Source organism: Blennius ocellaris (assembly GCF_963422515.1).
Source record: "Blennius ocellaris genome assembly, chromosome: 19".
NCBI lineage: Eukaryota > Metazoa > Chordata > Actinopteri > Blenniiformes > Blenniidae > Blennius > Blennius ocellaris.
In genome coordinates this window covers 19452857-19470841 of record NC_137668.1, presented here as the reverse complement: position 1 = coordinate 19470841, position 17985 = coordinate 19452857, and the positions used below count along the sequence as shown (strand labels likewise).

The window sequence follows — 17985 nt, the reverse complement described above, 5'->3', positions numbered from 1 at the left end:
AACCCCCCCCTAAAAAGGTACACCACTGGGAAAAAAAACAAAAAAGATTAATATATACATAGAATTAAAAATGAACACCAAACTGGCTGTTAACAGTGTCTGATAATCCAGCATTTAGAATTATGTTGAGAATGAGAAAATATCATCTTTTTTCACATTTTTCTTTTATAATAAGATAACCAATTTAGGAAATGTAAGTGTATCACATTGTAACTATAGTCAAGATTTTAAAAACGAGGTAACATTTAAGTTGATGAAATTCACAAGTGACTGTATTATTTGTTGCATCTTCTACTTAAACTCATATGAAGTAAGTCATATCCAGTATGTTCAGTATAGATAGCTTTATTTTAAGAAACAGGTTCAACTCAAAGAATGAGTAACACTCTTTAATAGTTGCAACATATAATACTTGTTTATTTTGTTTCATTTTTTTAATTAGTCAAAACAAAGCACTTTATTATTATATAATATACATTAGTCAAACAAATTACCTGCATACACGTAATAATTTTGCTATTTCAATATGAATTTGCTAAAGTGTGCAAACTCATATTTTCATTGATTTCTGGGACAATAATTCATAAGCAATAAAAAAAAAAAATAGTACACTGAAATGATTCCCTCCAGTAGTATTCTTTTCAATTCATAAAAGAAAAAGAAAAATTCCAAGTAAAGAAATCCGTGGAATTAAACACAGAATTAAGCCGTGTGTGCTACATCACTTTAACTGAGTCTTTACATTGCAGTTGTATGTGGATCACAAGTGCTCAAAGGTGATCTGTGTCATCTGTATTTGTACAGAGAGAGAGAATGAGAGAGAGTGGAAGAGAGAGCAGGGGCCCCTCAATGTTACCCTACGCTTGGCTCTGCCTGTAGGGGCTAATGAGAGAGAACTGATGGAAGGATAAGGGACCTCAGGGAGCTCTGGCTGGCCCCTGGGTCAAACAGCACAAAGGAGGAGGCGTTATAGACCCTGACACACAACCCCACACAGGAAAACTGGCTTTTAGCGGCAAAAGACCTCTGCGTGGTACATGCATAATACATAGAAATGCATAAAAACTGATTGAAACTTGCTGCAGATTTAGCCACAATATGGCTGTTTGCAGCGTTTCATTGTGGGCTTTGAGAGGTTTATGCAGGAGGTATGAAATATAGAAGCTACCTGTAGAGTAGAGTTTGTAAAACCTCCATGAGCACTCGCTGTGGATGTACTTCGACTTCTCTGTTGAGCCGTGGCCATTTCATGGACCTCTGCACTGAAGGCAATTTCCTGCAGCAGCAGGGGTACAGACTTTGGCAGAGCCACCTCACGGGGGCCTGAGGCGCAGGATTAGCTTAGCCTCGCTGCTACTCAGGGCGGAGGGGAACACTCAGCTGCCCGGCCCACTCCAGCCCTGCCTGGCCTCCGTCCCTCTCTCTCTCTCTCTCTCCCTCTCACTCTCTCTCTGTCTCTCTCCCTCTCTCTTGTCTGGCAAACTTCCGCCTGCCCAGATCTGCCTGCTGGGGCCTCTCTGCTCCTTCACTGCTGGAAGATGCATGCAAGAAGCCACCGCCTCAAGAATTGTGCAGACTATGGAGCAATGTCGCTGTAGTGGAATTGGAACACCACAACCACCCCCCCACCTACCCCTTTTTGTATTCATGCTACTTGTTGTAACGTTACAACTTTCAACCTCAATTAAAATCCTGTTTATTGTAGTGCAGGTTGATGTGTTTCTTTTCCAACCAAAACATGCGGGAACATCCAATTTCTTTTATTAGATACATCTAGAAAACAGAAGGTCAAAAATCAAGAACATGAAAATTAATTATTTGAAGATTTAACGTCATAGATTTTTTAAAGTTAATTATCTCAAGCTGAAGCAGCAGATTCATTTCTAAACTGAGCTTGTAAGGGGAAAGTTTTGCAAATAAACTGAAATGTGAACATCTGTATTGCCTGCAACATTATTTATATAATGGTGTCCTTATGATTTGTCAAAAAAATTATTGTATTCTTCTTAATTTCCAGTACTTGTTGATTAACTTCATTAGTCAAATGTTACCTAAAAGACTGCGTGTTCATATGATGCTCTCACAGAACAAGGGAATGTCATGCTGACATCTCAGTGCAGGGTTTGTAATTCTAATATGTTTTGAGAGTTCCTGCTGCCCATCACAAAAGCTTCTTAAAGGAACCTGAGGTCATTTTCACTGACATGCTGAGAGCAAGGAAAGGCCGGGGTGTCAGAGGTCACCCCGGTCAGAGACAAGCCTGTGAAAGCAATGACCGGCTCCTTAAAGGCAAATCAGCTTGCCCTGTGAGAGAGGGCAGTGGTACATCGACCAGACTCACCCTGCTGAATCTAGTACATCTTGCTTCCTCACAGAGAGCGAGAGAGATAAAGAGAGCAGCTCACGGGGGACCAAGGGCCCCGTAAACTCATAAACCAATAAAGTGAGGGAAACAGTAGTTGATTATTCTACCATTCTGTCCATTTGTTGGTCGGCATCAGTGGCCTCCCTCCTGCCAGGAGGAACAAAGCAGGAGTGTCTTGACCCTGCCAGGAGGATTTATTGTGGTGTGTTCCTCTGCGCGTCCTCTCTGTTTTGTTTGCTCGCTCTGTCCTCCTCTCCGGATTTAGATTGTTTCTGAATGGGACTTAAAGGATGATGTAGCAACTAGTGGGTTGGACCAAGATTTTATACTACCGAACGGCTGTGAATAGCGAAGCACAGGTGCAAGGCACATAGATAACTCAAGTATACCTCGGCTTGAGAAGAAAAGTACACGTGTTGCTTTTTTTTTTAAGTTCCACAATCAAGGGCACTCTTTAAAAGAAAACAGAAATATAGACAGTATTGAATTAGACAGACCTTTTATTCTGTCACATTTTATCGAAAGTTATAAAGTTCGATTCTCTCTCGACTGTCTCCTGATTTTTGTTTTGATATATCAGCAGTTTTACCTTTAAGTGCTGTATATCCATGTATCTTCTGTACCACTAAGGCCCTCTCCACACGAGCCATCTATTTTATCCATGGTGTTCTCAGAAAGAATTACGTCACTATGAACACGGCCATCATGATGCCTACGGGGATGTAGTACTTGTGCCAGGCCTTTAGGCGCGCTGTGACTCAATGAATATACCAAAAAGAAGAAAACACGGAGTACATAGAAATGTAGAAGTAAACTCCTGGCACTCAAGAAATCCAACATATCACTGTACATTCCATTTTCGTATTGGAGGATTGTGTTGTGAGAAAACCCAGAGAACATGCTAACTCACAAACCAAAACCTTATGTCCAAGTCATACAAACAGATTTTCAGTATTGAGCGAGAATTTATATTTCAAAATCGGACAGTGAATTGCAGGCCATTTTCTGCCCCAAACTCTGGATTGAATCAGGACATGCTTTCAGATTTGAGAGTGCAGAAAGGCCCCCTCTACCCCTTAATCCCTCTCCCCTGACCTCCACACCCCCTGGGCCTTGACTCTCACCCTTCTCCTTGCTCCCTCCTCCCCTTTCGCCGCCCAGCACTCTCTCCCTCGTAGTGCGAAAGAGGAGCCAGGATCAAAGGCCAGAAACCATGGCAGTGATTTTTGGTGATTGATTAGAAGCAGAGGTTGTGAAGCAGCAACTCTCTCCCCTCCGTTCTTCCCACCCTCCGGTGCTGTGCATGTATTCTCTCAGGGCTCTCGTAAATAGCTCAGGTTTTAAGTGTGAAAAGAGTTGCCACGATTGGCAGACAGAGCCCCCGAAACACATCCACTGACAAAGCGGCCTGACCAGTTTTCCCTGCCTCTACCTCCTGTATGGCGGGAGGAAAGGGGGGGTGTCAGTTGATAAGAACCATTTGTTGTCTCGCTCGGATCTGGGGAGGGACAGTGTAATCCCCTCGCCCTGGTCTGCTCGCAGAGCTGGAGGAAAAGAGCAGAGGAGAGGAGGTGGAATTGATTTTCAGAGTGAGGGCATGCGGAGAATTGAACTCAGATGTGTTGCAGAGACAGGGTTTGAAAGAAACATTCGACTTGCGGGCGAAACAAATGTCTGTAGCTTACAGCAGAAGGGCCATGCAATTTGAACTTGAGCAAGTCCTTCTAATGTTAATCAATTGCATAGTTGTCTTTCACCATTCTCAACCCCGCCTCCTCCTCCTCCTCCTCCTACTACTACCCCCTCCGTCCCGCACAGCTCAGCCCGGAGGCCTCTCGACAAGCAAGTGGTCCTGTAAAGGCATTTTAATAGGCCACGGCCATTCAGTGGCACTGAGATTAATACTTGAACCAAATCTCCCACATGTGCATCTGTGCACAAAGACACAAATATGCACCGTTCTCAAGTGTTCGCTACCCCCGTCTGATCTCACCTGGAGCTGTGAGTCTAATGATGTTCGGAGTGTGGGCCTCGCAGCGACAGCTCCAGTCCCGCGGAGATGCGTCTCATGTCAGACTTTGCGCCAGACAGACTCCAATAAGGAAAAAAGTGGGCTGGCAGTGGGGCTGGGTGGGGTGAGGTGAGGTGGGGCAGGTTTTTTTTTTCGTTGCAGCTGGAGCTCGGCCAAAACTAAAAGTGCAATTCTCTGACGGTTTTGTTTTTCCTCAGTGGTATTTACAAAGTGATTGAGCGCATTTTTGAGTGTCACGGAGTATCTCATTACGGCCTTAAAAGCTTTTTATCCATTCACATGCTCTGAGATATGTACACACGAGTTGCACGCTGTCGATGGTCAGTCATGCGTGCATGCAGACAGTCTTGTTTTCTCTCACTTTCCTCAGCAGCACCAAACTGTACACACACCCGCACACACACACTCACTGTGCAGCTGGAGGATGGGCTGTCATTATTAACTGTTTGGCGACCTCATGACTTCATCTTCGAAGCTGTCAGAGGCGGCCCACATTATGTCTGCTCGGCTCAATGGGCTCTTTGTTCTGGCTTGGCTCTGGAGCAGCTCAGCATGGGGCTGCGTGAGTCCAACAGTCCCACCGCGGCTCGAGGGGGGGGAGGGAGGAGGATGGATGTAGGGAGGTAGTGGATGGAGAGAGGGAGGGAATGTGAAGGGGGAAAAAAGGATGAGGGGAGATTGAGAAGATTTGGGAAAGACATGGGAACTGGGAGAAGACCTGGGAGTGTGAGAGGGGTGCGGAAAAGATAATCCAGGCATGAGTGAGAAGAAATTAGCTGGAAGAAAGTGGGAATGAGATACAGGCGGTGGGATATGGAGAGGTAGAAGTGGGGGAATGAATGATGGAGAAGGAATGCAGTGTGGCTACAGGTGAATCCTAAAGTAGAGCTAAGCATTCGAGTCTTTTACTTGAATGAATTTAGAAGGCCTCTCTCATCCTGTTGAATTATTCCCATAAGAACACCAGATTATGTCAATTGAGCTGCAGTAGCCATCCATGTGCCAATTGTGGGATTAATATAGAGAAAAAGATTAGAGGAGGAGACGAGATTGGAGTGGGAGGCCGAGATTCCTCTGGCGGGAGTGACAGGAGAGGTCATACATAAGGGGAGCTTATTACCGAAAGGGAACAGCAATAGGAGGGGAGACACAGGGGAGTGAGGGAGGGACAAGAGAGGTAAATGGACAGTGTGTTTGGAGGGGGTGGTGGAGGAATAATGAGTTTAAAGTAAACATTATGTAGTCGAAACAGTGGAATGTACTGAGGAAGAAATGTTTTGTATACTTGAGCGTATTACTGTAATGAAATGTGTCATCATAAATCCCAGATGGCGATTTGTGCTTTCGTTCTTGTGCGCTAACAGTTTGGCTCAAGACATATTTTATCCCCTGTCTGCTTTCTTTGATCACCAGCACTCCTCAAAAAAGAAACTTAATATGCTTGATGATAAATAGTTGTTTGATTTTGGCACCTACAACAATTTTTTGTGAAAAAATTAAAAGACGAATGACTTTACTTTTAGTAAAAATAACAAAGCTCCAACAGTTGCTTTCTTTTTTTTTTGCCATTGTGTCCTAAAAGCTGTAATTTTATTTACAATGAGAATCCAAATTATGTTTGTGGAACCACAATAGAAATTATTAAGCAGCCACAACATGGTCAATTTGATCAGAAATGGACAAACTGGTAAAGGTTAAACATTCCAACAAAGTGAAAGCCCGAGCTTCATATCCCATTAATGGTGAATTTTAAGGTCAGTGGTCAGATGTTTCATGCATCAGTGCTCCTTTAAAGCCATGCACCGCCTTTCTGAAACTGCGTATGAGTTTGCAGAGCTTTTGATTAAGGTATTTCCTGATTTCATGCCTATTTGAATGGGCCTCGGAGCCATGCCTGCTGCCCGAAACCTAAGATTATTTTGGCGAGAACGAATGGAACTTTAACATCTGGAGACTCAAACTCCTCAAATAACTATACTGTCTATTACGCACTATATTGTACACTTCAGCTCAGTTGCAGCTCAATGACATTTGACACATACTGGCTGATCTAACCTGTGATATATGAGACAATTGTTCCAGCTGTTAGTCCAATATATTGTCCAGGCCTGCAACTTTTCACCTTACATTGTGCTTTCCATTGCATTATAGGGGCATTTAGTTAATCACACTTAAAATCCCTGGTCTTTTCATTTCCTCACTCACCTCTAACCTCCTGTCTCCTCCCAACAGCCAGTGGTTAAGTCTGTTTGGCCAACATGGCAGATCCCCTAATCTGCAGAGCTTTTTCCGCCTGCAGAAAGTACTGTAATGAAGTGATTGGTCCACATCTCACCTGTGTTTTCAGGTGTAGGGAGGTAAGACGGGTGAATGAAACCCTGTGTAATAAGCAACTGCTCCCATTTATAGCACACATTGGGGGCATGTGCAGAATTTTGCAGTAAAAATGTGCAAAGTATTACTTGTGAATTAGCTTGGCGCCTTGTGGATTTGGATGAAAAAACAGAAATGTTGGTTTAGTTAATCAGCATGTGAAGTTCTAAAGACAAATGTTTATCCAAATGACACAGAGGTTTTTAATTTCTTCTGACTGAACGTGACTTAGAAGATCCCCTTTGTGTGGGAGTGTGGGCCAAAGGAGTCTGTTGAGTTGTGTTATTTTTATGGCATTTGGCTTGTAGTTTGGAATTCTGATTGTCATGCCCTCTGGTTAAAAGGCCTTATGTCCCAATGTGACGGGTTAGAAACTATAAGCATTACCAGCTGCAGCATCAAAGCTCCAGGCATGCTGTTCATTGAACCCAAATCCGTCACACTCATGTGTAGCCCCTGATTCAACCTGTAATGTAGACATTCAGCAGAATGCATTAGACTGCGACTAATGTAGATTTATGGATGGGAATTAATTCCCAACACCTCTTTACCTGTGCTATGTCAAAGATCGCAGAGTGGATTTAGATATACTTGACTGAGCTGCGGTTGGATATTATTACAAATTTACAGTCATTTAAATCATTCATGCCCCATTTACACAATGTTTTAAAGTGAAAACGCAACATTTTTGTTGCGTTTAGATGGTGGTCTGAGACACTGACTAAGATATCCACTTTCATTCTTTACTGAGTCACATAGGACCAAGATCATTTGCTTGGTAAAGATATTATAAATCGGCATTTTTGTACAGGCAAAGAAAATTGGACATTTTTCTCACCTGAATATAATTTTTTTTAAAGAATCCAGCTACATGTTCATGTTGTCTAAGAGACGTGACTCGTAAAACAGTTTAATTTCTGTTTACTGAGCTGCCAAGCAGGTGTAAGAACAAATCTGCAGCAAGAGAGCGAGCAGTGAATTAGACAGACAGATCTGAACATCCACAGGCCTAATCACCATGGAAAAGAGAGAGCGAGCGAGCGAGAGAGAGAGAGAGAGAGAGAGAGTCCACTCTGGATTCAGATGTTCACCAGTCATTGATAAAGTGCTTAGCAGGAAAATTAATGAATCCGGCCTGACTGGTACAGGGGGGGTTTGGGGGTTGAAGAAGAGGGAGGAGGAGGGGTGTGTGGGGGGGTAATCCTGTTCCAGCTAAATGGCTGATCCCTCTCATTCCTCAGATATCAAATGTCAAAAGTTAAATTAGCCTGGTAGCCTCAGATACGAGTTAACATGCTTTTAAACGGGGTGGGGGGTGTTGATTCTTGCCCCCCCATGGGATGGTGGGCAGGTGCCTTTGAAGTGTCTAATTATCCAACTCCTACTAAGTGCTGGCAAACTATCTTAATGGGGGCCTCGGTGTCAGTGCAGTGCACACGATTCCACTCAAATATCTACAACCCAATGCTTTCTTTCTTATACTTGCAGGAACATGAATCAGGTACTTTTTTTTTTAAACATCAGAATTTGCAGCAGCACGGGCTTGAATTTGAAATAATAAAAGTTGAGTAAAATGCTTTTATGACTTCATTCAGTACCGGAAGGTGGGAAAGATCCACAGTGGCATTCTGGATCACATTTGATGCGCTTGAAATTGCTGTATTATTTTTTTCTATTCTATCCAAACTGTTGGCTCTGTGTTTCTTTGCCTTGGCTGAGTATCCATTTCTCTTGGCGAGCCATTCCTAATCTGAGTGCCACAGACTTGGTCCGGATCACTCTGGTGTCAGAAGTGGGATTCCAATGCCGAGACCCTGTGGAAAGCTGGCCCTCTCAGTTCTGGTGGGCAGCTGGCCCAGATTCACCCTAGAAGACCCACTATCCCGCATGGACATAATTCTGCCCCCGCCTGCCCTCACACACAATCACTCTATATTGTTGCAGAGGACATTATAAATGACTAACAGGTTACAGCTGATGGGAGCTGGCTCGTGACCATCTGAAGCAATGCTAATACAAGCCAATCAGAGCACTAAATGACATCTTTTGCTTTGAAGCCTTGATCAAATGCGTCTCTCAGTGTTTGATTCCTCAAAGAATGCAAGCCCAAGGTGCCCTTTGAGTGAAAAACCTTAAAAGCTATAACTATCCATGGTCAAAAGCGCATCAGTGTTCATTTTAGAGTCAGGCTTTCAGCCCTCTCAGTGCAATGCTCATTGCAGCCTCACAATGTGGCCCTGATGAAATGGTAGTGGGGTTTCGGGCTGCGCTATGGTGGGCCTGTGCCCCTAATGGGTGAGTGAGGGGTAGCTAGGGGCTGGCGGAGGCTTGGCACGACACAACCCCGCTGTGAGGCTGATTTGAGGTGAGCGCAGGGAAGGAGGAAAGAGCCAGGCAGGCTTTGATTTTGCCCCTCCCCAGCCTCAGGGCCTGGAGGCTGGGACTGTGAGATGCTGAGCGCTGGGTGCGTCCCAGCAGACCCCCGGCGGCAGAGAACGAGCAGGCTGGGACCGCGGGTTGCTGAGCGAGGGGGTTGGGGCGTGGGCAGGTTAGAGCCAAATTGAGATGTGGGAGTCGTTGAATTTGCCGAGATGAATATTGAAGAGGGCATTTGCGGTGCTGTTAGGGAAATCAGCAGCTCACAATAGACTATAAGCCAGGAAAGGGAACATCCTGACCTCTCTTTACAATTCAACCAAATATCATTCAAACATTGACGTGGAAGTAATTTACCATGCAACACGTTCACTCTGCAGAGAGAAAATCAAACTTGTGTGCAAAGTTTTACGGGAGAGAACTTTAGTTTGCAACAGTTTTCAAGCATGTCGGAAAATATCTTGACTCCAACAAATCCAGATATGATTCAAACGACTTAATTCTGCCTTCTGATATTTACATCCTGTTGTCGGGAAAGTTGCTCGAAAGGCCCCCGTTTTTAGGCATATGCAGAAACCCCATTCGGAGCTGGTAACCTTCTTCACAATGCAGAACTAGACCTTGATGTGGAGAAGGCACCAAGCTTCTTGTGGCACTGAGCTAATCAGCCAAGAAGTTGATCAGAAAAATACCTCACACAATTGCCGTAATCCTCCACACTCTTGTTGTTGGGTTTTGTTGAGTTTGAGCACTCTCTCTCTCTCTCTCTCTCTCTCTCTCTCTCTCTCTTTCTCCCTTGTAATTCAGCCTGCGCTAATCGTGAATGATTCCCTCTGTCTTTAGCACCGGTGCCAGGGCCGGTGAATCAGGTACATAAGCCTAAGCTGCTTGGAGAGGTGCTCTTATTAAACTCCAGCCAGCTGCTGGAATTTTTCTTCCCCCTCTCATTGTTAATTGGCTAGTCTTGAGTCTTACCCGGGAGTTGATTTGCAAGAGAAAGAAAAAAAGAAGCAAGAGATTATTGCACAGGAGGAGAGGAGCTTTGAAGAAGTGTTTTGTGATTTCACTGTATATCCTTCACTCCTCTTCTCCTTGTTCACTCTCCCTGTGCTCCCCAGCCAAAACCTGTTTGTGCCACTGACAAATGTGCTTTGAGAAGTTAGAAGGTGGAAAGCGGCGTACGTCTGGCTTAGGCTCAGAGGTACAACAACACCTCCTCTGATTTTTAGGCTTTCAGAAACATACATTGCAGTGTGCAGTGGCCCTTTGTGCGCCCCCTGAAACACGCATGTCCCGGCTTTTTGGAGACTTGGGTTGAAGCTGGAAGGCAAATGCTTAAGAGTGAAGGACAGATTGGCATGTGGAGGAACAGCAATCGTCGTTCTTAACCTCTGCCTTGGAGAAAATGCCTTCAATAACAACATGCCCAGTGTTTTGTTTCACTTTCTGTTTCTTTGAGTTGGCTGGGGCACCCTTAACTTTCGCCCCCTTCCTTGTCCCGGAGCCCAACACTCAGAGGTATTGGCCCCACTCCATATCTCATTATCTCTTTCAAAATTTCATTTTGTCATTGCATCCACGCACTCTTTCATACCACCACATTAAAGGGCATGCATAGTGTTTTCTTGAAAGGTATTTGAAGCAGAATCTTACAATAGAGTGCCCAGACAAGGGGAAAAAAGGGAGGAACCTGGGTTTTAGGTTTTAATGAGTGGCTTGCTGGGGGTGAAAGAACGATAGAAACCAAGTGAGTGAGAGCAATAGAGAGTGCATTTGTAGAGGGTCAGAGAGAGAGGAGAAAGAGTAGTGAGGGAGGAAGAATGCAGGAATGGAGCACCAGGTACCATTATAGTGGCAGAGAAAGCTCCTGAAATACTAGAGCTGGGGCGTGTGCTCTGATCAGGACGGCAGTGAGCACAATTACCTTCTTTTCAAATCCTTCAGTGACACTGCGGGAGGAAGGAGGACTTTGAAACTTGAAAGGCAGGAGCTCGCTTTCAACCTCAAACGCGAGCAGGAAAGGGCTCTGAAATTTGTTCAGTGCTCCCCATCCACCATTAGCTTGTTTCTTCCTCTCGCCTCCAGGCATTTAAGCGCTTTTTGAAAAGATGTTAAGAAATTCAATCACCATAGAGAGAGCGCGGGATAGTTCTTTTTTTTTTTTTTCCTGTTTTTTTGAGAGGCATGCTTTCCTCTGGTCCACAGAGGACCGGCCTGCTGCTTTTGTGTTGTGCTGAATAGACCTGCAAACTGGTAGAGGACTGGATGCGGCAACCATGGGAAAAGAGAGGGAAATAAAAGAGGAATGAAAAATGAGGGAGGGAAAAGGGGAAAAAGGTCTTCTGGGCGGATGGTCAGAGTTGGAGAAGTGTTGCAGGGTTGAACTTTTCAAAGTTGCAATTGTTTACCTGTCTTGTCTTCATTAGCCATTTTTTTTTTTTTTTTGACAGATGTTCGACATGCTATAAGGATACTAAAACTTTCCTTCTGCAAATACGGGCAGCACAGAAGAAACATCTGACTCAAGACTAGCTCTCTTCCACTGAGGAGTCAAGCAGTCAGTTGACCCTTGGCCTGCAAAGTGTTTGTTTAACCATTTAAGGTGCTATGAACTGAAGTAATGAAGCCCCTTAAGTTGGTGTATGGTGGAATGGTGAACCCCCCCCCCCCCCCACCCCCGGGTTTGCCAGGGCGACAGTAGGGGGATGGTCGGACTGTGACAGTGCTGTGATTGAACTATTAGCTGCTTGACCTCCCTCAGAGGGGAGAGGCAGATCTTGAATCGTAGTGTGGGTCGTCCAGGAAGAAAACAAAAAGGAGGGACAAGAACGACAATTTGAGCAGGACCAATTAAAACTGGTATTCTTAAGAAGGCAGTTGGAGACTTTTTTGAGATTATCTTTATACAAGTTAAATCATAAGTATCTAATATAAAAAAACAAACAAACTGTATGAAAATAAGTATGAAACTCGCTCATAAATATGAGCATAGATTTGACTTTAAAAATGTAATGCTAGATTTTTTTGGGATGTGAAAAGGCTTGAGGTGCAAGTCTGTGCTATACACAGCTAGAAGCTCTACCCTGAGCAGTGTTTGCTCAATGTATGGTTTATGGTCTCGACTTCCTCATTCCATGTCAGGAGATGAACTCAGTTCTGAAATCCCTTTATGTTAATATTGCGCTTTGCAAGCGCAGACCTATTAATCCAGCTTTAACCGTATAAGTTGCATTATTCCCTTAATAAGATCACTGGCTGTGCAGTATAGGATTAAATACTTATATCATAACTGACACTGTCATTTCCCGCGGATGAGAGCGACTTGCCTCTCTGGCTGTCAGTTCCGCGTTAAGAATCCTTGAATCTGCTGCCAGCACTGAGCCTGAGCACCGCCGGCCCGAACGCAGGTAATGGATGTGGGAGAGAGAATGAGAGAGAGAGAGAGAATGAGAGAGAGAGAGAGAGAGAGAGAGGGAGAGACAGAGAGGAATAAAAGCAGTACCCTTGGGTTGCTCCTCAGTCTCATTCACTCTTTCTGATTCTCTCTCTTAACCTCCTCCTTTCTGATCGCTTCTGTTCTTCTGTGAAGTGGTACAGCACTATGGCAGACCTCTTCAGTGCTTAAGGTAGTGCTCTTTAATCTGGCCCTCTCCTCTGTTTCTAATTGGCAGTTGGATGCTGTTGGGTTGCAGCACATAGTGGGGGAGCCACTCCACACCGCCAGGCTGCTAATACTACAGAACCTCTGGCGCCAGCACAGCGGCATTTTTGCCAAATTCTCATTCAGAGACATTAATGCAAGAAGGAACATTGGAGTATATTGATGACCAGCAACCTCAGCGGTGAAATCGTGATTGCATTCTCTGTAACCAGGGCTAAACATGGAGATCAGACACAGTGGGGTTAAACTCAAGAATCTGCCTCAAGGCAAAAAGTAAATGGTTGCACTGACTTTTATGTATTTATCTAGATTATCTAGATGTAATCAGTGTAAGCAAAGAAGTGAGAAGCACATGCATCCATCACTGAAGTACTAGTAGTCTACAGATTGTTTAAAAAATGGTGAAACAAGAAGAAATCAGTTCAGCTTTTCTTACTCAAGTGAAAGTAAAAAACAGTCTCTTGAATATACTAGAGTACCAAAGTTACATTAAAGGACACTTTTGGACAATTCTTGATGCTAAGAAACATCTGGTTTGAAGTTCAATATTCAAATTAATACATTTTCTCATCTTCTTTCTTTTTTTCTTCTCAGTGCATTTAATGCACTCATGGATACACAAAGACATACTCATATATATTTGTATTCTATATAAGAGTTTAAATCAGTCTCCAGGTTGGAAAAGTGCATAGTAATGCATTAAAAAAAAACACCTTTTGTCTCAGATGCATCATTAGACGATAATAAAAAACCTGATTGAGAACACGTTTAAATGTACTGACACTTTGTGAGTTATGCATTTGTGAGAATGGCATCGGACTACAGAGCAGACTAATACCAGGTCAGGAGGCTAGCTGACACTCATACATGTCAGTTCAGAGGTCAGGCCAAAGGTCAAGGGTCATGTCTTTTTGGTGGAGCTCAGCCCTTGAACTCAACTCTGCATTCATCCGCTCTTACACAGCATGCCAAGAAATGTTCACCAGAGACTCCGCTCCACCTAATTTTTTGGTCAGACAGAGAGATTTAGTTTGCGAGTGAGGGGGCTGAGGGGTTACAGGGGTGGGGTGGAGGGCAAAGAAGAGAATGAAGGAGGGTGGGGTTGATACAGCCCATGACGCTTATTAATGGACAGTTTGGAATGTGGGCAGAAAGCCTGTGCTACCTCCTCCATGAGAATCACTTTCTGTATAAAAAGAGTATGCAGTTTAAGAAGATGTGATGTATGTGATGGAGACGTTGGGATTTTTATCTATACTTGTTCACAAACTGCTCAACACTCACATATGGCAAATTGGATTCAGGTGTGAACAGTTGATGTCCTTTCTCTGTAACTGCTGTTGCATTCCCCAACTAATATTTTTTTAAAAACCACGTCTACAAAGTAGCTTCAGCTTCTAACGTCAGATCTGTATCCTTTCTTTTCACCCCTTGCAGAGGATGAACATTCGGGAACGCCTTACCACCGTGAGAGACGCAATGCCATCAGCTCCCAGGCCCCGACGCCTGGCGGCCCTGACAGGAATGTGAACGAAGAGCCCTCCACCTCCACAGAGGAGCGCCCCTCCCTGCTCAAGAAGGAGCTCCATGGTTCCCTGCCCCACCTGCCTGACCATGCCCTGCCATACCGAGGCACACTCTTCGCCATGGACCCCCGCAACGGCTACCTTGAATCGCACTATCGTAAGTCCACTCACCTCAAAATACTTTTTTTTTTCTCTCTCTCCCTTTTTAAAGTAGAAAACTTGTAAGCTGACTGTGTAAAACTTAGGAAACTCCACAGCTCAAGGACATGTTTGTAGCACCCTGAGTGCTGAGGCCGAGCTTGCCTCTTTACTGTAGGTGAGAGGCAGGACTGCCAGATGCTTGATTAAGTCTGACAGATTAGCCCTTCTTTTTACGCTTGCTCTCGCTCTCTACGCACACATCCAGACGCACACTTGTGAACACATGCACGCTCGCTTGCCTTGTTTTTGTGCCTGGGAAGTTAGTATGGGGAACGGCCAGCGTAGCTTCTTAATTCCCTCATTAGGGGCCTGTCTGAACACAGTACTCCGCTTTCTCTCATCAACACACACTTCAAAGCCCCGAAGCAGCGCCGAGTCAAACCTAACCACCCCCTACTCTGCCTCTCTCTCTCTCTTTGGGACTCAGAGACTGTGTGAGAGAAAGAGAGAGAGAGGGAGAGAGAGACTACCAAAGATGAAGCCCAAGAGATTGAGGTGAAGGAAGAACTGTGGCCTGAGTGAGATAGTGAAAGAAATTTGAAACAAAGGTCAGATAGACAGTAGTGGTTAGAAATTGTGTATTTTGAAAGGGAGAATAGGAAATAGATGCTAGGAGAGTAAGGCTTCTGATTAGGAGGTTCATTCGCTCACCACTGTAGCCAGGACTTTGCCTGCAGACAAGAATTTGATGTGATGGCTTGTTAGGTTTGGTTATATTGGTACTGAATTGGTGCAGACAGAGTGACACAGAAGGATTTATCTATCTATCTCTTTACCTATTAATCCAGTGGCAATAATGAAAAGTCCAGTGGAGCCCAACGTTATACTGTATCTCTATTTATTCAGCCACTTCATTAGCTACTGTTCCCTGCTTGGGTGCCTGGGAGTCACCAAGGTGCCTCTTTAAAGGTAAGGTTACTTAAAACTAGGCAATGGTGCTCTGGACAGGGCCCTCGAGGGCAGAACATTACTGCCCATTACATCCTGACCTAACTCAGCAACACTGCCACTTCTCATTTTATGTATGTATGTGTGTGGGTATGTGTGAAGGAGCTCCGGTGGTTCCAGACCACTGAAGCCTTGTGGTGGGAGTGGGGAACGGGGAGGGTTGGGGATTTCGTAGGGGGGTGGGGGTGAGGGTGGCGGGGTCATGCGGAAAAGTCACAGTCTGAAATGGAGAGTTCAAAAGCAGCAGGAAAAAGTCAAAAGGGCTGTAGAGCTTCAAGAGGCTTTCTTTGTGCAGCCAGACTTCAAGAGGCTTGAAGACTGCAATCATATGAAGCAGAGTAGAGTAGAGCGCTGTGATAACAGCAAAAAACTATATATATATATATATATATATATATATATATATATAATGCACATGAATTTTACTCTCCTTTTACAACCAAATAAAAGGAGAGAAAAAAATCTTGATTTTGACCTTTGGGCATGAGAAAATTGCATCTATCAAAAAAGATGATGACTAATAAATGATAAAAAGAGTAACAAGTATTATGAATTGTCACTCCAGATATATAGGAGTCACACCCAAAAGCTAATTTATCAATTAAACTAACAGGTTAAAAAAAGTCCGAATGAATTCTCGTGCTTTTCATTGATGTTTTCCTGTCAGTTCTGTGCTCGTGTTGTGTTTGGGGAGACGTATGATCCGAGATGAGAGCACTGCTGTGTAAAACACCTCCTCCTGGCCCCAGGTGTTGAGGACATAGGGTGTCCCTGAAGGCAACGGTCCCATTCTGTCTGATTGAACCCACTACCAGAGCTCAATCCCCATGAGCTCCGGCACGTCTTGAAGGGTCAGCAAGAACGAAAAAGGTCCCCTTAAACCGTTGCCTCCCTCCCCTCACCACCCCTTAGCTGCTTTGAACCAGAAGCCTGTAGCATCTGTCGCCACTTCTGCACCACAAGGTGTAAAAACAAAAAAAAAAAACCACGGGCTCCTGTTCTGGTTTCTGGTTCCACACACAGTTGAGCTCACACACACACACACACACACACACACACACACACACACACACATTTTACACACTCACACACTCCATCAGTGGTGAGCCCTCTCTATGAGGGCTTTGTCACCTCCTAAATTCATCCCAGGTGTGTGTATGTGTGCATGTGTGTGTGTGATGGAGAGGGGGCCCTAAGCCGTTGTGCTGTGCTTGCACCGTGCGCCACGCCATGCAGCAGACAGCCAGGTAAATCCGATTACTCTTAGCACTGGTGTGTGTCAGTGCTTAATGTGCCTAAATGCGACGACACCTGCAGCCTCCCCACACCTGGCTGCCGGATCGTTAACGTGGCGGCGAAACGCTGGGAGGTGTGGGAGTTGAGCAATGGGAATGGAGAAAAGTGGGGGTTGTGGGGGTTTATCTTCAGGGGTCTGCATAAATCTCTGCTTTTCAACCACACTTGCCATCTCCCACCCCTCTTACGTTGTTGGCCTAAGACTGTGTTTACTCTGGTTTTTACACCCACTTCAGGCCAGAAGAGAGGAGGCACCAAGGAAACTCCTATTGTTAGCATTAGCTAATCGTGGTGATGCCTGAGCCTCTTTTCTTGGGAAAACACTGGATAAGAGTCCATATCCTTCTTACCAACACTCTAATACATGGGGCTTTGGCTGTGGGATAAGAAGAAAGGATTGAGATGAGGATTAATGAGGGAAAAATCTTAAAAAAAAATAAAAAATAAAAAAAAATCTTAATTGTATTGAAGTATGAATGGGATGCACAGCGTTGACATCTGTTTACATTGTCTGCTGATTAGCTGGTCAGCAGTTCTACAGCACAAGTGAGCCCACTTGCTGGCAGTGCAAGTCTACATTCTCTGAAGACACCCTCTTCTTTTAAATGGTCTCTTTCTTGCCCTTCTCTGCCAGCCTAAATACATCCATGGAGGGACTAAAGTGCGTCCTTTCTAGTGGCTCTCTTGCTTGTATTAAAACTTGGAAGGAAGGCAGCAACAAGAGCGTGAATTCACCATGCCACTGTGACTGTACTGAATCTGTGTTAAAGGAGGGCAGGTGTAGCTGTAGGACTGGAAACACCAGGGTCATTCTCTGTCAAATCTTCTAAAAGTTCCAGACTGCTCATCTTGGATTTACTTCAAAGCTTTAAGTAATGGCAGTGTATCCAATAAGACATTTTGATGGAATTTCACTCATAGGCATTTATTAGCAATGAGCTGCATGTCAAAAGCACTTGGAATTCTATATCAAGAGCTATATTAAAGTGCATGTAAAATCAAATCTTCTTGAGATAGGATTCAGAAATGCAATGGATGTTAAACACAACCATTAGCATAGAGACCTGCTTGAAAAAAATAATCACAGCAGTTTTAGGTGGATTAGGAATGTATAGATTATGAAGAAAATCAGGCGATACTATGTGATACAGTCTAGTGGTTTGATAAGTAATGACCTATTTGTGTCCTCAGTCTTTACTTGGTTTCC

General features: G+C 44.3%; 1 protein-coding gene across 2 annotated transcripts in view; it reads left to right on the top strand.

Annotated features, from left to right (window-relative positions):
• The window catches only part of gli3 (GLI family zinc finger 3), a 97123-nt gene that overhangs the window by 21565 nt on the left and 57573 nt on the right, over positions 1 to 17985 (top strand). For both annotated transcript variants that reach the window (XM_080515084.1, XM_080515083.1), the window contains exon 3: positions 14245 to 14490. In XM_080515084.1, the coding sequence (XP_080371210.1) occupies positions 14245 to 14490 (246 nt within the window). The remainder of the gene's footprint in view (positions 1 to 14244; positions 14491 to 17985) is intronic.